The sequence below is a fragment of the Pelecanus crispus genome, chromosome 2 (genome assembly GCF_030463565.1).
Source record: "Pelecanus crispus isolate bPelCri1 chromosome 2, bPelCri1.pri, whole genome shotgun sequence".
Lineage (NCBI taxonomy): Eukaryota > Metazoa > Chordata > Aves > Pelecaniformes > Pelecanidae > Pelecanus > Pelecanus crispus.
In genome coordinates this window covers 54,109,859-54,133,972 of record NC_134644.1, presented here as the reverse complement: position 1 = coordinate 54,133,972, position 24,114 = coordinate 54,109,859, and the positions used below count along the sequence as shown (strand labels likewise).

The following is a 24,114-nucleotide window of genomic DNA, read 5'->3' as shown; positions in this document are numbered from 1 at the left end:
GAGGAGAAAAAAAACAAGTCTGGAAGAAATCTCAGAAGCTCGCCAGGTCTACATTCTGCCTAAGAGGTGCTTTAGTTACTCTCCACTATTTTTTAAGCTTCTTCTTTTAAGCTTCTTTCCAGAGATCTCTACAAGACACATCCTCCAAATTATCTATTCTGGTACTGCTTCTCCTCACACTAGAAAGTTTTTGTAGTATCTAAATGGCAGCATAGCTGATTTGTTAAGTCATTATCTATCTAATTATTCATTTCTACCTTCAGAGTTCTCCAAGCCACTCTGTGGTGGGTTTTTTTTTTTTCATATAGTCCTCGTGTTTTGCTTCCTGGATCCACCATTGTCAAACATAGTATACAAACCTTTTCATAAAGGATCAAGCTCCATCTTTAAACTAGTAATGAATTTTGTCCCCACCATTCCAATTAAAAACCTTTTCCATAAACTGATTGCCATCACTGCATTTTAGCTTACATATGACTTCCTCTCAGCATTCACGCACTTGATATTTCCATAGCCTTCAGCCTGGTGGGCTAAACAAGCCAACCTTTTTAAGTCATCTCCTGTAAGACATCTCCCTCGTCACTACACAAGCGTCACCCTCTGCACTCATCCTACATTCAATCAGTTGTCCAAGTCACTGCATAGGTAACTAAAATTATACAGTGTTCTAGATGATGTCTCAGAAATGCAGAAAATAGCCTTAACAGTTTAGCTGCTCAGAAAAACATCTTTCCAGATATATCCGAGTTTAACATTTGACTTTTTTATGGCTACATTGCACAATCTCTCTTATCATTTCTCATAGATGAGGTATTTGCCTCCAGAAGCAGTTCTTGCCAGTGGTCCTAAAGGAACACCATTGCACTTTGTATCACTGAATAAAATCACATTTCTATTTCTCTAATCCAAAGGGTCATCTAATTTGTGAATGATATGGCGATTCTTTCATTGATGCCTCCCAAATTTGTTTCATCAGAAGATGTCATCACCATATGTTCACTCTTCTATGTCACCACCACTACTATTTTGAAAGTCAAGCCCATGCCTGCCTTTTGAAGAACATCCCACCATTCTCCATTTCCCTTTTAATTGTCACCTTTTATCACACAGTTCCTTACTGACTTTGCATCTCCTGTGCTAACCTACATTTTATTTTGCTACACTAATAAATTCCAGTGTGGCACGACAGAATTATGAAATCACTTTCCATGCTGACTTTTTGCACTCTTACAAACCATTTATATTCCATTGTCAAATAAAAAAAACCCAGAAGCTCTACACACTGCAAACTTAAGAAAAACTGTTCAAGGATCAGATTCCCCCCCCCCTCCCCGCCCCCAACTTTTTAACCTATTTAAGTTTCTTAGAACTTGGTCAGATCTACCTCTAACTTTAAACAAACAACACATTCACTATAACTTCGCAATGACAGTTAGTGATGTTTAAAGAATTACAATGAAAATACTCAGTATGCCAGTTTCTTGAGCTGTACCTATTGTCTGCCTTCATTATGGGAATTAAGTTTACTCAAATGTAAGAAAACGTTAAAAGCTTCACATACAATGAGCTCTACAAAACTAAATAATTTGAAAAGATCAGGAATTTTAGGACTGGTTCTATCATTACCAATATATGTGGCTTTATGTTTTAAATATCTCTAACACTGAACGATGTTATTATTTGAAAGTCTACAAAACTCTACTTCTACTACAAGAATTGACAGGGATAAACATTGGTTGGGATTTCCCTGCCAAAAGAGATTTTAAAAGTGGGGAGTGGGGCGGGAAAGAGGAAATTCAGGCTATTAAATTTGCAGTTGACTCAGAAAATAATTCCACAGGGTGAAGTGTATCTTAAACCTCCTAACTGGGTCATATTTTGTTGTATTCATCAGCACTTTAATAAACCTCCTCAAGACTGTCATATGAAAATCTCTTTGCCTATAATAAACTTCACATGGGTCATCACAACCATCTGGAAAGGCCCTGTGGTTTCTTTAACTGGATGTAGGTTTCTAACTACATAGTTTTACAAATAATATTGTAAACTTCTGAAACCATGTCTGGACTTTGTCTCTTGTTGATGTTGTATTTGTAGAAGGGCAAAGCTTTTTCATGTGGCCAAGAGAAATGAACAGAATTCTTGCATTTCACATACAGAAAGAGAACAAGCAGTCCAGGAACAACTTGATGGCTAGACATGGTTTTGCTCTCCCCCTCGGAAAGAATGTTTAATCAGTTCAAGAAATTAGCATCCTGACCACCAACACCAGTGGAATGAAGACAACATTTGAAGGCAGCCTCCTATTTGGCTGGGTTTCTTCTTGTGCCACGCAGCCAAAACAGGGGGAAGAGAAACCTCCCATTATTCAGGGCATAGATCAGTTTGCTAATGCATCCCTCTACCTGCAGTTTATGAAAGCATCGAAGGCACTTTAATGATGGATTGAAAATAAGTAGATGGGGTGAGGGCAGCCAGGCTAACCGGAGTCCAGCCAGAGCACAGCCCATGTGTGAGGCTGGAGATCACCAGTCAGATTTCACAACAGGTCCTGCTTCCTTCCCCAGCTCTGTGAGGAAGGTCGAATTCCTTTTCAGCTGTGAGAAAAATTGCACATGCCGGGTCACCTCTGCTCTTAGCTTAAAGTAAAACTTCTGTACAAGAGTAGAATAACTCTTCTCACAGCTCACAACTGACATTTTTATTATTTGTACATTGCCTGATTATACCGTTAGTGGGATAATCTGCCTCCCATTGGGGCCCTTGCTATGGCGCTCTGTTCACAGCTCACTTTCCCATATTTCTTCTTATCTCCCATTATGCTGTCCCCGCATTTTCTTCATTGCTTTGATCCCAGTTCCCATTTCCTCTTAGACTTCGCTCCCCATTCCCTCGTGGAAGGCTATCAGAATTAAATAGTAAACAGTGCTGCAGTTACCCTTGACAACTGTTGGAGTGTTTTCAGTAGGCTTCCCACTGAAAAGCCCAAATGAGAGTAATGAAGATAATGGATAAGTCCCTGCTGCACAGGCACAGCAAGAGAGTTCCTGCAAACTCAGGCAAGACAGTAACACATTTTGATTCATACCGAGTGTTTTCCTCACAACCCTATAAGCTAAAACATGCTGTTGTTAATAATTTCAGATCTGCAGAATCAAAATATATCCTGTGGGACAAACAAAAGCATTGGAAGAATTAGTGCCAGCCTGCACAACTAGTCATGTTTAGTCCTCGTTAAGCAGCAGAAAAACAGGAGTGGAATTCAGGTCTGTGCGCTAGTCCCAGCTCAGCTTCTGTTGGATGCTCCATTACATGCTCAGAGTTTTCCAGTTCCAGCTTTAAGAAAGCAAGATCAGATTTTCAGAGGTGCTAGATACTTAGGTGCCAGTGATGGCTGTGGGACCTGAGAGTCTTCAACATCTCATAAAACTACAGTGAGCAGCAGATATCCAAAAGTCATCAGCCTGAATTAGAGAACAATTGTTTTAAATTTGATCTCTCTGATTCTTCCATATGCCACAATCTCTGCATGTACAGGCCACCCCATAACTTTAGCATACCCCATCATTCCCTCTGTGTTTGCCCCCATTTCTTTCTTTGCCACCAGTTACTTCTCCTTCTCCTACGATAGTGGCCCCTTCAAAGCCCTAATTTTACTGTCATGTTTACAGTCCCAAAATGCCAGGTTCCTCTCTTCCTGTCTATTTGCTTATGACTCCTTACAGATACAACAGCACTGATAAAGCAGTAATTTTTCCTCACTCATCAGTAATGACAACAAATATCAGAACCCAGAAAGCCTCCTCCCAAAACCACAAGGCAACTGGGTAACGTTGAGCCCTATGCCACAGAGCTGAGCAGAGTGCTGAAACTGCACACTGAGCTTCAGCTTGCACCAATGTTTAAAACCACCCTGTCTATAACTGTGGCTACTGTACTATATTCAGTGTATATTTACCAGGCCAACAGCAAAGTAATGAATCACATAAGATAGGAAACATACAATTTTACCTAAGGAGAAAGAAAATTGCATACTAACCTAAAGTAAACAAAAAATCAAGATACTGACTGCAGTGTACATGTGCATGTTGTGTTTCCAGAGCGGGGAAAATACACATTATTCATTAGTATAAATGTACGCAACAGTTTAGCCAGATCGTGCTCTGTTCCCCAACACAGTTTCAGCCAAGACCAGAACTCCAACTGGTCTTATTAAGTCAGGATAAGAGATTCTGCATCCCCTACCCACAGATGAAAGGACTTCAAGCAACCAAAACACAAGGCCCTACAAGTAAATACCATGGAGTCCTGCCTCGGATTTATTGAGCTCATCAGACCACATTATTACTAACAGAGTACAATGACTCTACAGGTCTGCCACAGATCCATTAGACTATGCCTGTTCATCCAAGATATCATTAAAAGTTAGAGATTAATTATGGCATGTCATGCAAGATGACGTGCTTCAACCTCAGATAGTTATTTCTTCCAATTAACCCTAAATTCTGCTGCAGCAATCTCATGGAGTTAATAGGATTTCAAAAAAACAAATAAACAAACAAACAAAAAAACCCCCAAACCCCCACCACAACCAAACAAAACCACACCACACCAAAAAAACAACTCCACCACCAAAGAAATTATGCTATTCCCTTGTACTACATAGCCAGAAGACCAAGTAAAAGAAGGGACTGATTACAGGATGATTACAACAGATGCACTCGCCCACTTTCTCTGTACCACCACACAAAAATACTCACAATAAATCCAAGTTTTTTATAGTCTCGAGTATACATAGATTTGCGTTTCTCAATACTGCCACTACTGTTGTTAGGTTCAGATTCTGCATCAAATGCAATTCTTCGGAGTTCAAATATGATATCCCGTTGAGCCTATGTTAAAACACAGTTAAAAAAAAAAAAAAAATCAGTTAAAATAACTTCCCACTCATTTTAATAACCAATACCACAAAAGCTGTTTCAAAACACTGTATTCCCTCCACTGCCCAACCTTTCTTTGTCTAAATTCCTTATTTCATACTCAGAGACAGTCAGCAAGAATGACTTTGTGGTTCCCGTTTTCCAAAGTCCTCACATTTGTGGGGTTCGCATGCAGACACTTAAGTGTTGACTTACAGAAGCTGGACCCATGTTAGCAAGGCCACTAACTACACACTTAATTTTAACCATGCACATGAAACCACAGAAGCTGAGAGATCACACACATTTCAGACTAAGCTGGTCCTTGAGCATTTTGCTGGCTGAAATCAAAATGGCTCAGCACTCTGCATTCCTTTTGGTAACTGTCCATTTTTGCTAGCACAGGAATGGGCAAGAGAGGAATTACATCACTAGAAATGTCTCAAGACAGTGATAATCATCCTACCATCAATACTAATAACACTGTGTTAGTCACTCTCTATGGAGATATGCACTAGGTAACTGTGTGTACATTACTTGGAGCCAAACTTTCCTGCCTCAAACTTAAGAAACAGGAAGGGTGAAAATCCCACAGCATGTCATCACTCATGTTTGCAACTATCTCGCTCTCCCACCTCCTCTTCTCCAAATAATCAGCAAGTCTTAACTCCCTCTTAAAAATGAAATCAGGTTCCTCCTTGTACAAGGCCTAAAAAAAGGTCACAAAAAATAAAGAAGCAAAACACATCTGCTCTATGGCTTATATGACTCTATATTTAAACTTGAGTCTCTTAGGGGAGTAAGTGTCTCCTTTTTCACAATGAACAATATTAAAGCTGGTGTTTGGACACAGCGAGCCGTAAACACATGATCTACTGTATAGATTCCCAGTAACAAAAATGGGTTTTATTGTAACACGAATTAACTGCAACTCTAGTGTGTCATATAGTTTTCATTTAAACATTCATTTTAGCTCTACAGAAGTACTTTTAGGAAGGACCATACATCTCTGTTGCTTCTGAGAAGTACACAAAAGAAACAAATGCTGGAATGCTGCTTGGAGTTCGATGACACCAAATTCAGTTCATGGAACTACATGCTAAGGAGAAAGGTCTGGCCATTTTGTTGTACTTTTGCACAAGGAATGTGATAGCCAGTACATCTTCTAACCATCAGAGAACATAACCTAACTTCACACAGAGAGAGAGAATGAATGAATGAATGGTCTAAGCATTCCTAGCAGTGTCTTTTCCTCCATAAAGAGCTTTAGGTACAGCAATGAGCAGCTGTCATCTTCCTGTTCTGACCAGATCATGCCAGAGGCTTACCTGATCCTGTGGATCCATTTTTGTCATCATTCTGTCTTCCAGAAGGTTAAAGGTAAGTACTTGCAGAACATAAAGCTGGTGTGCCATTTCATTATTGATGGCCCTCTGTGCCCTGATAACATGCTGCAAAGACAGAGAACCTCCGGTGAATGCCATCTTACCAGAAAATTACATCAGGTGCACTCAGGTGTTTCCATTTCTGTAAGTGTATGTTTGCTATGCAATAGTGATAGGACTTTACAATAACAATGCACCAAAGCTTCTTCCTTCTAGCCACTAGATAGAGCCTGTACATATGTTGAGAAGTGGCATTAAAAAAAAGAAAAAAAAAATCAGTACTTCTCAGTCACTTCGAAGAAAAATTAACTCCTTAACAAGAGCATTAGAGCTCTGTATTAAAAAAAAAAAAAAAAGAGCGCAAGTATATTAAGAAAGTATTTAACAGAGCAGCTGCCTGAGCAGAAAAGTATTCAGGCTGCAAACACAACCAGCAAATACAGTGATGTAACAGGGCTTCCACTGCAGGAGTCAACATCACACCACAATCCTACCTCTACCAGACATCTCTGTTCTATACGAGGAAGACTGCTTAGAAATACATTAGCATATAATGCCCCATATGTGCAGAAATATCCCATTCAGGAAGCAGATACCAAACTGATGGACAATTTTAAAATCCCTGGTGTGCCTAAAAACACCGAGTGTTTTTATGTGGGAAACAGACCCAGGCCACTAAACACAGCAGAGCATACATAAGGAAAGAGTCATCAAGTAGGAGATGGATACAGCAAGTGAAATTGTACAGCTCCAGACAATAAAAGAATCTGTCTGCCAAAAGGCACTGGAGCATTTTACAACAGTAAATGAACACCTAAGAATATTATCCATATGCTTATACCAAATTTCTTATGAACACAAGCAGTGTAAAAATATGCCTTCTGAAACAAATTCTGGTTTTTTTGTATGCATCATTGAAATTATGACAGTGAATGAGAAAGAGTGAGGGCTTGGCTGGTGGTTGGTTGATTTGTTTTACACTGCTTAGTATCTGAGAGAAAGAGCACTTTCCCTTGTTCCCTTGAATATATAATCTACTCTAAGGTCAAAGGCAAAATCCCTCTGATTTTCTATGATAGCAGATACAAGTGTTTTATATTACATTCATTAACTTCACTCTGAGCTATATTTCATGCTTCTTTTGTGCAAGTGGTGACAAATTGTGTACAACTTTACATCAAGACAGAATAGCCTGTAGAACTGAAAAACACAGAAGTTCATTTTGCAAGATGGGAAGCCCCATGCAGCTTGCTCAGCTGTCATCAGCTCCAAACCTTAACACAGAGGACTTGCTATAAATTCCTCAGACAACGCCTCATCTGCACAATAAAGTTCACATTGTCCATGGGAAGAAAATGCTTGAGGTATTATTCTTTTATTCAGTATTATATTTTCATGAAGAAACCACTGTTTATTTGACTGGGAAAATACCCTTTCCAATAATCGGTTTTGAACCCATTCAACAACCAAACCTTTATCTCATATATTACAGGCTTCAAAACATATAAAAATACAAATTCAATTAAGATATATTAAGATAAAACCTATAAACACCAAAACTGGAGTCACTTTTTCTCTCTGCTAGTGAAAAATAACTTTGAAAATTATATACTTACAGTTAAGATGATGGAGCGAAGCTGCTTTTGTGCCAAAATGTTTGCCATTTCCTGATTTAGTTTAAAAAAAAAAAAAATTAGCCAGAAGCAGATATTTTAGTGCCATACCTAGAGGAACACTGACTTAAAAGGTTTTAGTCTTAAGTTTCTGCAGTGTTACTTATAAATGAAATGAAGCAGCATATTAGCTATACGATTGTATACATTGAGGGTCACAAACTCAGATTACTCTACTATGAGAAAAGGGGCAAAGAAAGTGAAAAGTGTGTCACAAGCTGAGGACTTTGGTGATCCAAAACTAGCAATGAAAGATCTCAGAAGAGACCTCTGTGGGTTAAACTGAGTATTGACATACACTTGTTCGGGCACAAGCTTCCCCCACCAAACAACACCCAAAGCAGCATGGATGGAAGCCAGCCAGGACTTTAAAACAAGATCTCAAGCAACATGCTTATTTACATTAATATTCTGGCTGTTTTAAAGTCAAGTGCTCTAACTTTCACTCAATCAATCAGCCTACAACTCAGTACTGTTTCATCATAGCAAATAATACTTCTCCCCTGTATTTTGGTAGCAACGTTGACATTGGTTCACTATTTCGTCTTAAATTAACTTCTCTTTCTAGACCTGTCTGAAGTCACTATCAAAGTGAATATGCTTTTACTTTCATTCTTAAGCAGCTGATCCCAGCTGTTCATGCTGCAAACTGTCCTACAACGCATAGGAGGGAATATTTTATGCTTATCAAGCACAAGAGTCTAATCTTAACCATACCTACAAGTCCATACCTCATTTTTAAGTTCCATGACCGTTTCAGTCAATATAGAAATACATGTGTGTGTGTGTGTGTGTATGTGGACATATGCTAGCATATACAATGCATACAACTTACAGTAACTATCATCACGTAATTATTTTTAAATTCTTGTTTTCAAAATGTACTATTTGAGGAACTGGATAACACACTGCACACTGCTATTTAGACACCGTTTATATGTACACAAAGGGGTAATGTTTGGAATTAGTAGATCATTGGTTGGAAATAGAGCTCATGTATCACAGCCTTACATAATACAGCACAACAAATCACATCAATGCTGACACATGCTTAAGGACATTCTCAGGATGCACTGCGATTCTGTGCAGTTGGCACCACATCAAAAATATTGTTCACATTCAGGAGAAATAAATTTTTTAAAAAATTCCTGCTGATCTTCCTGAGAGTTGAAGAGTAATATAGAGTGCATACTGGTTACTTTTATATCACAAACAAGAAACTACAAAAGAGGAAAACAGAGTACTGCATAAAACATACAAAGAGTTGGATTGCTGAAACATGGCTGCAGAAATAATGTAAATAAAGCAAGCGTTAGGGTGAGAACTTGCTTGCAAAAAGAAAGTAATTCTCATCTCGAGACAGGAGGCAGTCATGGATGTTTGACTGTTTTCTTTATACCAGATAAAGTGTGCTGCAACAGAACATAAAAACAATAAGGAAGGAAGAAGGGACCAGAACCAAGAGAAATTCAGCTTTAGTTTATAAGCCTTTTCTGGCTGAGCAGGTTTCAATTGCTCATAACAGCAAAGGAACGAATAACATAGATGCTTCCATCTCTTTTGGAAATGCATAACTGAGCTGCAGGGGGAGTGCCAGGCACACGATATATTTCACGTTACGGGGAACAGACTGGCTGGTTTCGTCAAAGTATATCCACTGCCAAAAGATGGACAGGTAAAGAGTTATGAGGTAGTTTTTTCTGCATTCAAGGTAAAAAAAAAGGGGAATTTTTTTTTTCTTTTTGGAGAAGATTATCAAATTGTCACTTCCTTCTTATACCTGTAATTTTAAAAGCCTTTATTGGGATATAGTTTTTTGTCACTGGACCAAAAACTGATAGGAGCAACAAGCATTCACAAAACTGCTTACTACAACAAAATCAACTTTGTCTCCAAGAAGGCTACGTGGCTGTTAGCAGCTGATGAGCTGCCTCTTCTGAAATAAGCATTGTAGTAACAGATGAGAACAAGAATTTTTTGATAAAATTTGCCATCTCATTTTCCATAGCAACATGTCTGTAAAAATGCAGACAACTGCCCCAAAAAGTGTTTCAAACATTCACAGTATCATTTCAATGCTCAAATTCACAGCTCTTTTCTGATAAAGATTTTTTTTTTTTTTAAATAACCTAGGTTTCTCTAGATGATTTGGTCCTTGACAGTGGTAGAGGAAGCAAAGCAACAAGGGAGGCCTCATTAAAAAAGAAAAATGTTGAACCTCTTGGCTTTTTGCATTACAGAAATAGAAAGAAAAAAAAAAAAGGAGGGGAAGGAATTCAGATACCAGGACCAATTTAAATCCTTTCCTTAATTGCAGTGCAGTCATCCACATCCTGCCAGTCCCTGTAAGACAGCAGCAGGGAGGGTGCCAAAGCTCCTAGAGTCATACAGGATTTGGTGTAGTTTCTCACTCCTAACCATATTAGTAGCAAGTACTTGTCCTGGTTTTGACTGGGATACAGTTAATTTTCCTCCTAGTAGCTGGAATAGTGCTGTATTTTGGATTTAGGATGAGAATAATGTTGATAACACACTGATGTTTTAGCTGTTGCTAAGTACTGCTTATGCTACTCAAGGACTTTTCAGCTTCTTGTACTGCCCTGCCAGCGAGTAGGCTGGGGGTGCACAAGAAGCTGGGAGGGGACATAGCCAGGACGGCTGACCCCAACTGACCAAAGCGATATTCCATACCATATGACATCATGCTGAGCAAAAAGTGGAGAGGTTGGCCGCGGGCTGCTGCTCAGGAACTGGCTGAGCATCGATCAGCAGGTGGTGAGCAATTGCACTGTACATCACTTCTTTTGTGTATTCTTTTATCATTATTATTATTTCCCCTTCCTTTTCTGTCCTATTAAATTGCCTTTATCTCAACCCACGAGTTTTACCTTTTTTTCTGATTCTCTCCCTGATCCCACTGTGGGGGGGAGTGAGCAAGCAGCTGTGTGGTGTTTAGCTGCCTGCTGGGTTAAATCACAACAGTGCTGAACCTTAACTTTTGAGGACTCAAAGTCAGATAATTATATGAGACTGCGTCACCTCAGTTTGTTGTCTTCGAAAGACACACTTCAGTAAATCCTATCAGTTATCCCTATCTTGAAGCTAATGGACACCTACCTTCTTCAATGTATGGTTTACTAATTAATCACAAGATATATATAACAAGAAACCTAACAGATTCTGAACACTTATTGTAAGTTATTAAAGGCTGAAGGAAATTTTCTGCAAGTGTCAGAATTATTAGCCTTCAAGGCAAATCAGGTCTTTATGTTCTAATGATCATAAACTCCATGACTAACAATTTTGTGTCACAACAGCAGGTACTACAGGTGAAGTGAAGTCTGCTGCCAGCCTCACTAGATGGGTTACGCTGTCAGTGAAATACAGTTTCACTGGTTGGGAAGACCCTGTGGCACTGTCATCTTCAGGAACACATGGCCATGATTACTATTAAGGTCTTACCTACACCTGACACTGTCTCTCAACTTCAAATATGACTAAAGCATACTTTTCACAAAAACAAGGCAGTAGCAACTAATTAAAAATGTAAAAAGTGAAGTCTTTGTTTTTCTTACGAGGACCTATCATAGACTTAGGTCAAAATTGAAAGGAAGTTTTTATTCCAGTTTTTGTTAATTAGGTGCCTTCTTCCCTTAATAACTGAAGACTGTATTGGAGGAAGAAGGAAAAAAGGAAGGGGGGGGAGGCTTTTTTTGAAATTAAACCATGGTTTTACTTTCCCATTAGTAATTCTAAAAATATTTTTGAAGCAAAAAAGAAAAATTACCCATTAGAGCTTTGATGTTTGTTTAAACAATCTCCAGCATTTTAAAATGTAAATAAATCTAAATAAAGTCCTTGTCAGAACTGATCAGCAGCTCTCAGTTAACTTGTTCTGGACACCAACAGTATGTCACCACAAGAATTATCATCACTGTTCCTGGTGACAGAAACGTTATATAAATAAATGACTAAATCTGTTTTGACACAGGCTAATGACTTGATAAACATAGATAAAACTTCTCTGTTTTATAACACATCGCATTTCATCCTCATTTAACAGCAACTAGCAATCTTAAAATATTTCCTTTTGAGACTTGATCTCTGGCACTAAAGTTAACTTAAAATAGTATACTGTAAAAGTAATGAAATGCTTACATGGCAAGATAGTTCCATTTTCAAAAGGAATGCAATTTTTATTAAAAAATCTGGGGGGAGGGGAACAGTTTACCAAAAAATAGCCTGGTTTTACAAGCTGTGCTGGCAAAGAGTTCAGTACAATAAATACTACAGCCAGCCACAGTCAATATGGTTCATGTGAGGTTACAGGGAACTAAAAAAGCACAGAGGAATGCTTAATCCCTATTAATAACGGTGCAAGAGGGAGGAAGCTCCATTAAAATGAATGATATTATAACAGCATGAAACAACAGAACAAGTTTCAGTTTGAACTAACTGCAGGAAAAGTGTGAGTGGGACAACTGCAGGTATGAGTATGACACACTTTTCCTACAGATATGTAGATATACAACAAGACCTAACAACTTACCTGCCTCTTGTCATCCGGTGCTTTAAGGAAAAGTGCATTTATTACTGCTATGGTATATGTCTGGATTTCTTGGTCTGTCCTGTTTGGAACAAAATTATAAACACAACAGAAGAACATGAATACACACGAGCTGTAGAAACTGATCCTCCAGATGCATTACTGCAGGTAGAAGTGGAGGGACTGTTTGCACTTAATGTTAACCACACAAAGTTAGGCAATCAGTCAAAGTTGGTCATGACCAGGTTGTCTCTATTATTAAGACAGACAAGATGTTCCAGAGGGAGACTCGGCATTCAAGAAAGGCGGAATGAATCACACCCCTGAAGTGCCATTGACCCTCATCATATCAGGAGCCCAGACAATCAGCTTCTGCGAGATGCCCAACAGCTAGAGGTAGGAAAAGAAATCTTCCCTAAAGGATTCTGGAAATGAACCTGCTGGTAATTAAAAGCTTTTCAGGCGAGTGGAAAATGTCCCAGCTGGGAGGCAAGCATAACTATGGTTCACAATACATTACCCTATGCTACAAGAGGCAGTTTCCATCCATTTCACCACTGCACATTACTATGTAAGAAAAAGCCTCTCTCTTTTCAAATATACCTTCAGCAAAAGTTGACCAATTTTTGTCTTACACACTTCCCAGAGGCTGGCAAGCAAAGCAACCCCATCTGTATGCTAATGGCATAAAGCGTTTTATTACTACAGGGTGATCTTTTCTTCATCCCCCGCTTCCAACTACACAGGCACCAAAAAAAAGAAAAAAAAAAAAAAAAAATCAATCAAGCAACTTCAGAAGCTGGTTACCAGTCATCCAGCCACTTGTAGTTGGATGCAGGAGTCATACAGGAGGTTGCCAGTCTTTATACCACTCTTTCCAAATGCTGTGCTCATTTGGAGAAAAAAAAAAAAATCCACCCTATCTGGTGGCAGTTGAAGACACTCACCCCTGCAGGTGTGGGATTAGCTGCCCAATTGTGATCTCCTGTGCAACCTTCTGGTACAGGTCGTGGCTATTGAGCACCATCGATTCCAGGATTGCTAGTGAACGTTGCAAGATAGAGATGTCCGAGGCAAATTTATTCACATAGCTTGCTATCTACAAATTCAAACATTTAGAGAGTTTACACCTTGGCATGAAAATGAAGAAAGGGAAGAAAGAAAACTGCCAACATGCCTCAGAAAGGCATTAGAATAAAAGTAGTCTTGTCCACATGCCAGGTGTCGGTGAATACCTGAAAGCCATCAACCAGGCACTGCAGATACCTTCAAAGGACACAATGGCACAGATTCTTCAGCTGGCACAAATCACCACAGATTTATGTCAATATTCATACAACCAAAATATATGCTTCAACATTACATTATGAACATGATAAATCAACATTAAAGAACTAGAACGGTTACAGGTTTTGTGAGGAAAACTTTGGAAAGGACAAGGAGAATACTTCTCATTCTCTCCAGTAGAAATCTGTGCAGCCAGTTTTCTCTAAACAAGTATCTAGGCTCAAGACAACGGTTTCAAAAGAGAAATTTACATCTAGCTCTCTGGCAAAATGCACTAGCAAAATACGCTTCCCCCCCCCCCCCCCCTCCTTGCTGTTGCCAACAACACTGAAAGCTCTCTCCAGGTTACAAATTAAAACTCTGTTGATGATCATTTATCAGCACAACTGGTTCCGTAACTCTGTCTAGAGTCCAGTCTTGCTAAGTGTTCATGCATTAATAACGTTCACTTTTACTGCAAGTTGCCACAAACAAATGGCACATTAATCAAAGCCATGTCTGACCTCTGCTTGTTTGCAGTGTGGCAATGATATGCTGCACACTCATCTGCAGAGCCAACACAGCTGTGTAGTAAGATGTGGCAATGTGCGTTTTTCTGCATGCTACCCAGTCCTTGGACCTGCCTTTCTTGGAAGAAGCTTGTCTTCTGCTGACGCAGCAAGCAAGAACTGCCTGGGTTTTCCTTGAATGCACCGATATCAGCACAGTCAAGCTGAAAGGTACCCAAGGAAGCACAGACAGAAGAAATGTCGTGTGAACACAGTTATTTGCTCTCTGCAGCCAAGTAACAGACTACAGTGGCCTTGTCTCAAGTTTGATGCGTTCCTTCCAGAAAACGTGAAGTCCACACACTTCTTCAGTACTTGCGCTACAAGCCACTAATGTGATTATACTGTCTCCGATTCTTGGTGCTTGCTTAGACCTTGGCATCGTTTTCCCTTTGGAGGAAGAAAGGCATGCCCTATGCTTGGAAAAGCTGCCTAGCTGCCTGTAAAATTCACAGTTAAATATTGACATGTGGACAATGACATTGTTTTGCACTTGTGACATTCTGAGTAGTGCTGAAGGAGCAAAACACCCTTTCTGCAACTTTGGTTGGAGACGACAAGGAAAGAGGGACAGATTTTTCTTCTTCTAATCTATTGCAGCCCTGCTGTTTGCTCTGCTACTTGGTTTGCATTACCACAACAGGAACATGCTATGCTGAATATGATTCAATTCAGGAAATACACATTGACTTTACAGAAAATAAAGAACCAACCCATGCATGCATAGAGAATAGGAGGAGAGAAGCAACTCAGCTAGCCTTTTTCTACTCTGGGCTTTTAATATCTGCTGCCCGCAAGTCCTGAGCCCAAGTAATATTGACATTAGTATATGATGCACATTGTGCTGTTTAGAGTAACAAGCTGCATCTCAGCAGCACTGTACTACCCTACCTCTCTTAATGGTAATCCAGTTGTTTTCTGATGCACTGCAGCCAGGTGTTGCCAGATGTCCAGAAGGCCCACAATACAGGCAGTGTATGCACAGAGCTACTCTGCACTGCTCACACAATAAACCAAATGTGCTCTGGATGCCTCACAGTCATCAGGCATCCACGGATCAATTGTGCAGCAGGAATACAGTATGTCTAGACCGCGTCCCTACTTGTCAGACTGCTGTCATCATCCTCTTTAGAAGCCCTGACATGTATGAATTATTCTTGGTGCAGCAGCTCCTTCCCATGATATTTCAAGTGGCAGTGTAAATGCTTCACTGGGATATAACATACTCATATCAGGGGCCTGCAGAAATATAACAATATAGATAACTGAAACCTCAGTCTAGGAAAGGCTGCCTTAGAAATATTTATTCTTCTGACCCTGGACCATAACATCTTTTAATCATAAACACAAACCAAAGTTATGAAGCTGGCTTGTGTGTTTAAAAAGCTGTGACAGATCACACTGAACATACGTGCAAAACATCTGCTAGGTAACATGCATGTCAGGCTGTATATATTCATAACCACCTTGCTGAAGCATGAAGTCTGGCCAGAAATAACAGGCTTGTCTACCCTGATAAATAAGGCATGCCAGTTCCAGAAGGAGCAAAATTAGATTAAAAAGAAATTCTATTACCACACTGAAGTTCTGGATGTGGAAAAAAAAGACCCTTCTTGAAAAGAGACAAGAATCAATAGGAGTTCAAATTTGTATTATTTGCTGTTCTCCGCTTATTGAGCATGATGCACAGGGAGGGCTTTCAACACCCAAAAATTATCCTGCATTCATTTATCAAAAATTCTGATGATAAAAACAATGCAAGCTCACAGAAATACAACCTCTCCTCCAGAAATAAGCAACTTCATTGCTTTGCACTTTCACATGAAAACCTCTCACACGGGTGTGTGTCATTAAGGATAAAACTATTTGTTCAGCAAAATACCTGTAACCTTAGTATCTGCATAGTCCTATCAGGACATATATAGCCACATATGAAAGAAGTGGTTCGGTGCTAAACTTCCTATCAATTTCAAGGGAAATTAGGAATCAGAATGCCTTTACACGTTCAGCCCCAGTGCTCCGCTGAAACAGGAGCTAAACATGAAGTGAGGGTAGATGAGAAACCTACAGCAAACTAAACTACATCATCCGAGTTCTCTTCCTGTTTCAGCATCACTTAAAGCACAGGAAAGACTTCAAAAGTTAAAAACCAAAAATTTTTTTTAAAAAGCAACAAAAAACCCCCCACGCCACCAACAAAAACCACGCAGGGAAAGAACAGTGAAGGAAACAGATCTGATTTTCTGAGCAGTTCATTAGTTATTTGCCTGGACCATTTTGATGTCAGAAATGTCCAGAAAAATCTGACAAAGTTTTGTTCTCTGTTAAGTCCTAATGCATAGTAAAATTTTAAAGTGTGCATCTCATTTTCAAGTAAGGAACAAGAGTTGCACTTGACTACAGAAAAAACAACTGATGGTTGTGAGACAGAGATACTTTCCCTGCTGCCACCCCCTTTTCCTGCACAGTACATTTTAGAAGGCAGAGTAAACAACTCATCAAGGTTAAGACTCTGCATCACACAGTTATGAAACAGCAATTATATAAATAATTCTAAGAGATATTTTTAATTATTTCAACCAATACTACAAACTTTATTTCTCTTGTAGGAACTAAAGATGGGAGTACCAAATTTGCATAGTGTATTTTGATATCCAATTACCATGACATTTCCTAAGAACTGGGCATCCAAGTCTTTTAGGCAACTATGGAAGATGGAAATAAACTTTACTGTCATAAGCAAGAAAAAGGTCTTGAGAGAATCTTGCGTATCACAAGGAAGTTTTTTCAAATGATGCTATTTTCCCTTAAGATAAGGAACAAAACACTCCTTGAAAGTGTCAGTTCTTATTTGCAGCAGTTGGGATAGCAATCTTTATGTACCCAAAGGATAGGAGGGAGACTGCATCCAACACCAAGCAGTTAATCATTAGAAGCAGTTAGAGGTTCGCCTTGAGGTCTCCTCCAGCTTCTACATTTTAAGTTAGAAAACTCTTCCAGAAAGAAGTTCAGATTAATTCCTCCCCATTACAGTTTGGCTTCCATTTAACATGAAAGACAGCTTCAAAGGGCAGAAGCACTTGAAGTAGGATTGCAAAGATCCCCCTCAGCTAGCAGACACTTATCAGCTCCCTTATCCATCCTGTCAACCACTTGAGCTAGCCCATCAGCAACCTCAAGTGGCCTGTCAAAAGCCAAGGTCAGAGAAGCAAGTGAGAATAAAGCTGCAGATTGGCACCAGAGAGACAGGGTCCAAAGGTGCTCCTTTAGGTTTGCCCCTTGCCCACAGAGCCCGACTAAGGGCTCTGCTGTTCTGGCTCCCAACTGCGTGGCAGGTCAGGACCCACCTGTGCCTCTTTCCTCTATTTTGGTCATTCTTTATCCCTGTTTCTCTTCTAACTGCCCTACTCTTCTCCCTGGTCCCTTTCTTGTCCACCAGTTTAACTTTTGGTTTTTACTCTCCAGTTTTTGTTTTCCTAGGTACTTCTTGAAAATGCTTTTGTTTGTGTCTTTTGTTTTGTTTTTTAAATTGGGTCACTGTCCAGGGAAACCTAGGAAGTGCCAGACAGAAGAGATGAGCCATTAACAGGGGTGCACACAACACTTTCTTCTATAGTTACTATACAACCCACAGAGCAAAAGATGTTGGTAAGGTTAGACGAAGATAAGCACTTTCAGTCACTAACAAAGTAGATTGATTTAAACTTCTTTTAGCAAGTTTTTTCACACACTTCTTAGTAGGCTCCCCCAGCAAATAAGGCATTCTGGGCTTGACCTCCTATCTCATGAAGTCAGTAAAAAAACAGTTGTACTCTTTTCTTTGCAATGAAAAGATAACAATAATCATCATCATAATCTAGCTAGACTGCAAGGTTGGGGGGGGGGGGCGGAGTGTCCAAAAACCACATCAATTACACTCATTTTTCTTACAAATAGCATCCATCATTTTTAGTGACCAAAACTGAGCTTTAATATCTAATGCTGTTTTCATAATTGATTCTTCTTTCACTTTTGGCAAAAAAAGTAAATTTGTACTTTCCTTTGGTGGTAGCAATTTTCTAACCAAATTTAGATTAAAAGTCTTTGCTCTGACACACTCTGTTAAAATGAAGAGATCTTTGCCACAGGTTATATTCATTCCATTACTGCTTCTGAGATAATTTTAGTGAAGTAACTCTGGTATCTTTTGAACCTGTACAAATGCACTTTAACTTAAGATAAGTTCTGAGTTCCATCTGGTTTGAAAATTCTTTGTAAAGAGGTGTGGGCTATTTTTTTTCCCCACGGTAAATTAAAAGGGTTAAATCAGTAATAAAAACTTCTTTCTGAAGTCTGTTAGATCTCTGTACTTAAAGAGTACACCCGCACTGCTGCTGCTTTTGTGCATCTCCTACATGTAAGAAAAGAAAAAGATGTTGCAAATCATGGAAAGATCTGTTTCAAAACCACAGACCTCAGCTGCAAGATTCAGGGGGCACTGAGTTCAACTTGATAAACTGAGTAGATATCAGCTTAATTTCAATTTGCAAACTAACTCACTTCTCTTCCTCCCATACCCCCAGAGGAAATATTTCAGTGCTGTTTTTGTTTCAAGAAATATGGTATTACTCATTTTAATTTACATTAAATCAAAATACTAATTTTTGCTTTAACTGCATGGTATCTGCACAGGGAGGTCACACTGTAATTAAGCAAGCAATTTCTTATATAATAAGCCTAATACAGTGCTGATCCCATTTCACTCCCATTGATTTCCACGTAAGTCAGGCCACATCCTGCAACTACAAATATTTATAGTTTGAAAAACAGCACTTTAATCCCATTTTCATGTATCTTTTTGACCAATGATCTAAATAATGTACCGGGGGCAGGGGGGGAACAAAAAACAAAAACAACCCCAAAATAAACCACGACTCACCTCAAAAATTTAAACTGATATAGAAGAGATAGCATTGATTACAAATTTACCTTTTTAATGAATGCCACAGAGAATGTATCCCACGATACAATCCCATGATCCATCAGCTCAACAAATGCAGTCAGTGTAAAGGACAACATATCTCCAAAGCTGCAAGAGACAGGATTCATGACAACATTTACCAGTGATGCAGCAGGGCAATGACCGAGGGAACAGAGGAGCAGGAAGCTTTCAGAAAGGCAGGAAAATGAAGCCAATTACGGACTAAGAGGTAGCAGAAGAGCAAGAGAGGCCGTGCAACAGATAGTCTCCAAAACAATTTAGCATGGGCATCAAGAACAGTCACCTGGAAGAAAGCAATTTTGTAAGAGAAGAACTAATCCCCAGGAGAACACCACATGCAACGCTCAAGGAAATCGGATAGTCCAAATTAAACTTCTCTTAAATTCAGAGTTTTAGATCTAACAGAAGAAAATAAGTGAGCTTTTTCTTAGCAACTTATGGAAATGCTCCTAACTGAAGGTCATACAGAGGTGCCACATTTTGGTACCTCTGCATCAAGCAGATTGGCAGAAAGTTAGTAGATTGTTTGTTCTCTTCTTCTCTTACAAGGAAGCAAATATATTTTAAAAATGCACCAGAAGAGATTATATATTGAGCAGCAATTTTCCAGCAGTTAATGTGTTGATTTCCTTCTTTGAACCTGAAGATGCATCTCCTTCTGTTTATCTGTGGGCAACCAAGTCAAGCGAATTGCAAAGTTCCCATAGTTTATCCAAGCATGCAGCTCAAACTGTTTAGGGTTTGCAGGCCACTACACTGCATTTTACACCTGAGAATTTAAATCTGTAAATTTGAGATTCAATGCATCTTTGTATGAACTCAAACATATTCAAAATGGGTTTAAACTCAACATAAAGAATATGCTCTAACCTGACTAGCTGCACAGGAATTTTCCACGTTAAAAACCAGCTTTTAACGATGAGCTTCATTTCTATATACAGTCACCGAACAGTCAGCAGCCATAATGATTTCAATGAAGCCGTTCAATGAGGTAACTACTCAATACAAGCAGCAGTGCACAGAGCCTGAAATGAAGCAGTGTATTACCTTTAAGGGCATGCCAAACTGCCTGCAAGGTACTCTGCCACTAAGCCATTAACAAGCATAAGCATACAATCAATCAAACAGCATGAATAGTCCCACTGATCTTAATGCAACACCTTACTTAATAAAAAGATAAAATTAAAAAAGCTCTGCCAGACTGGAACTACAATGCTCAGTACGTTGACAACCTGAGTATAATACTATAGCCATAGTTGAGCACTGTAATTGGTAATCCTTACTGTGCCATTTGCTCCCCTACTATCCTGCACCAACCCAACACAAATAAGCGGACATCCATTCAGATGGAAGACCGGTACTTCAGTACAGAGGAATAAGGCAGAAAATCAGTTTCAATGTAGCAACTCCAATAGCCAGTTTACTGGATTTGTTATAGTCTGCCATTTAGGGATTTCCAATGGCAAGATGCAGCCTTTAGTGGCCCCTTTGTTTAAGACAGGAGCTCTTGTTCATCAAAACTCCACAGATGCCCTCCATGAAAAAGAAATTTGCTATTCTTGACACTTTGTGAGTAAAAAACAAAAAAAAACCCACAAAACACACCCTTCTTTTTTCACAGTAAGGGTATTCACAGTGGCTTTGATTATTTATGACAAAATGAAAAAACTACACCAAAAAGCGAACAAGGAAAATACACTGTTTAAAAAATCCACTGTAATTCTGCAAGGAATATTTTGTTCAGCCAATACATGATCTGGAAGTTTCTTGTTTTGTTTTGAGGGGTCGGAGAGTTGGTTTTGTTTGCATGTTTTTTAGTCTTGCAAGTCTTTTTAGAATTAAATTAGATTTAAAATGTCATCATTAGCATTCCAAATAACCAAGGATTTCATAACAAGATGACAATAAGACTCTGCAGGAAATTTAATCAGCTCCAGTCCTGTCATTTTCCTCAATCCATTCCTTTTGCATACAATGGTTATTTATGAATCCACAAATAAAACAGCCCCCCTAGGAAAAGCTTCCGTCTAAAAACTTGTACCCAATTCTCATGCGTGTTCATGACAGAATACTTCCACAAATATATGGAATTCTGGTATTTTAAGAAGCTAGACTAAATTAGATCCAAATAAAAAAAAAATTCAAAAAGATAGGGCATATAGGTTGAAAAGTAGATCAAAATACCTCTTCCAGCATTAAACTTAGCAGATAATTTATCTCCCCTAGATTTTCTCATATGCTGTTTAAAAATTTAGTCAATTAACCTGCATTTAGTACATAAATACTCTGCTATAAACTAATCGTACATGAAAGCTGATGCCCATTAACAATGGGTATAGTTTAGAAGGATTATCTAAACTGTATTAAACCTGCATATAGATATTCACCTGCAGAACAGCAGTGGCTGGAATTCAGGTTATTTTAATTCCTTTACATTCAACAGTCTCATTTATTCTTCTCACCAAAACTACTGATTAATCCTGCCAATTAATCCAGCCTCCTCCACAGCTCTGAAGGGGAAACTGGGTTAACGGAGCTGAAAATACTGGTATTAATGTATAAACCTGGTTTTAGTAAATGTGACAATGATATAACCTTTTGGGATCCAGAATTTGAAAGTACTTTTCAACTTCAAATGATCAGACACCCCACCAGGTGTCACTCCTGGGACGCTGCTTCGAATAATTAATGAGAGTGCAGAGGTGCAACACTGGGACTAATCAAGCAGAACAAAATACTCTCCAACTCACTATATTATGCTGCACCATGCATGCATAGCATGTATTTTTTTAAATATATAGCTATACCTATGCACCTGCACACACATGTATACACTAAGTGGCATTGCAAAAATCAAAAGCCAGGCTTAAAGGATAAGCATTAGGAATAGCACAGCTAGAGATGAAAACAATCTCCAGGGTAACTAGAGCAAGATAAGGATTAAAGTATCTGGAGGGGGAAGGGAATGGTATTGATTCATTCTTACGTGTTTAAACATAAGCAAATAGGTAGAAATAGACTTCCAAGCAATTCATTTCAAGACACACACACACACAGATGCACTCATACTATTAAGAGTGGCAGACAGAATAGATGCTAGAAATTTCAAGGGAATCAAAGCTTGTTCATAAAAGTAGTAATCTTAAAAAAATATGTGGTAGGAGCTGTTTAACTCAAAATCTCAGTGATTAAGTGTTTGCGTCATACAAAAAGTTCAAAAAAATGATGGGGCCTCTTTCTTCATACAATCTTTTTAGACTAATCCACAGCACAAGGCACAACAGTTCCGTAAATATCAAGCCCTTGCTGCTCTGGCAAAATTACTTAATAGTTTGACAGTAATTCCCCATGAAGGTGACATTTTAATGGCCTATGCTCTCAGGCAAGTTGCTTACTCCTGAGCACTCTTCAGGGCTCTGGCTCTTAGGTGGGGACACCTTAACGCTGGGACAGCTGACGAAGTTTCCCCGTTCTCTGCTGACTGACTCCCCTCTTCTAACCACCGTTGTGAGAATGGGCGAGCTGCTCCTGAAGCACCTCCTCACCCACAGCAGCTCTCAGCAAAAGCCTCTTAGGCAGCGGAAAGCTGTGGTCTGAAACACCATCGGCTGTCCCAGCGTGAGCCGTTCCAGTGCGGATGGATGGCCATGCTCTGACCCACCGTGCCCTTCAACCCCTCTGACAAATCTGACTGAAGAGTAAGTCAACAGTTGTTTCACATTTCTAGGTTTTAGAGAAATAGCAGGTCAAAGCCTGTGAATTTACTTTCCTAAGAATTTTCTGCATTCTTACCTCAAGAAACTATGAAGAAAAAAACCTCCGTGTATTTTGATATTAGCTTTTCTTTCCTAAAAATAAAAATGACAGGAATGTGCATGTGACCCTGACCACCACACCTGTCTCTCACCTGCCTTCCTAGTATCACTTCTACATGCTAAACCATCTTTTTATCATGTGTGCTAAGTAATCCTCAGGTGTATGCATAGAACTATGTCTGATATTTTGAAAGATGCCTAAAGCAATTTGGATTTCTTATCAAAATAAATTAACGCGACATGAGTACCCAAACCCCTAGATGGTTTTTTGGGGTTGTTGGGGTTTTTTTTTTAGGGGGGGAGGGGGGAGGAGGAATCTCTATCAATGTTTAACACACACACTAAAATGAACATTTTATTGCTACTGAGGTGGGAAAAACATTCAGCTGTTCTAATAATTCCTTAAATCGAGATAATTAAGTCAGGCTCAGCTGTCATCAGGTAACAAAAAAAAAGCACTATAAGCTTTTATAAAGCTAGGCGGACTATCTCACATTTTACATGATAAAAGTTGCACAGAGGACTCTGGAGATTAACTGTTGCTTGTCTGTCACAACCAGGATACAGCCACCAGCCCATTAGGACTAGAAGGCAAAGAGAGAAGTACATCTTTACATAAACCATTTTTCATGGGCAAAACAGAACCAAAGCTGAACTTTAATTGTGCAGAGAAGGGCGGCAAAGAAAGGACTTTACTGGGCAGGAGGCAACAGAAGAGGTGCAGCCTACTACCAAATGCAGGAGTTAAGGAAGCAGTTAACTTTAAGTCCCTTATCATTCAGCAACCGTGCTTACAGCCTAATACTGGGCAGCTGAAAGGCCTGACATCATTGAGGTCAACATCAAAGAGTAAGAACAGCTTTTTAAGTTAGGGTTGTCAGGGATAAATGGCCATGAATAAATTTAAACAGGGGAGCAGAATATATCTAATCATCAGAGGACAAGAGCTCTGGAAAAGCC

The 24,114-nt window shown here is 39.2% G+C and overlaps 1 protein-coding gene across 1 annotated transcript in view; it reads right to left on the bottom strand.

Annotated features, from left to right (window-relative positions):
* ELMO1 (engulfment and cell motility 1) overlaps window positions 1-24,114 on the bottom strand; it is a 270,462-nt gene that overhangs the window by 188,308 nt on the left and 58,040 nt on the right. The window contains exons 8-13 of the mRNA XM_075728150.1: window positions 19,327-19,426; window positions 13,471-13,622; window positions 12,527-12,605; window positions 7,921-7,971; window positions 6,248-6,370; window positions 4,761-4,892 (exon numbers count right to left, since the gene is read on the bottom strand). Of these exons, the coding sequence (XP_075584265.1) occupies window positions 4,761-4,892; window positions 6,248-6,370; window positions 7,921-7,971; window positions 12,527-12,605; window positions 13,471-13,622; window positions 19,327-19,426 (637 nt within the window). The remainder of the gene's footprint in view (window positions 1-4,760; window positions 4,893-6,247; window positions 6,371-7,920; window positions 7,972-12,526; window positions 12,606-13,470; window positions 13,623-19,326; window positions 19,427-24,114) is intronic.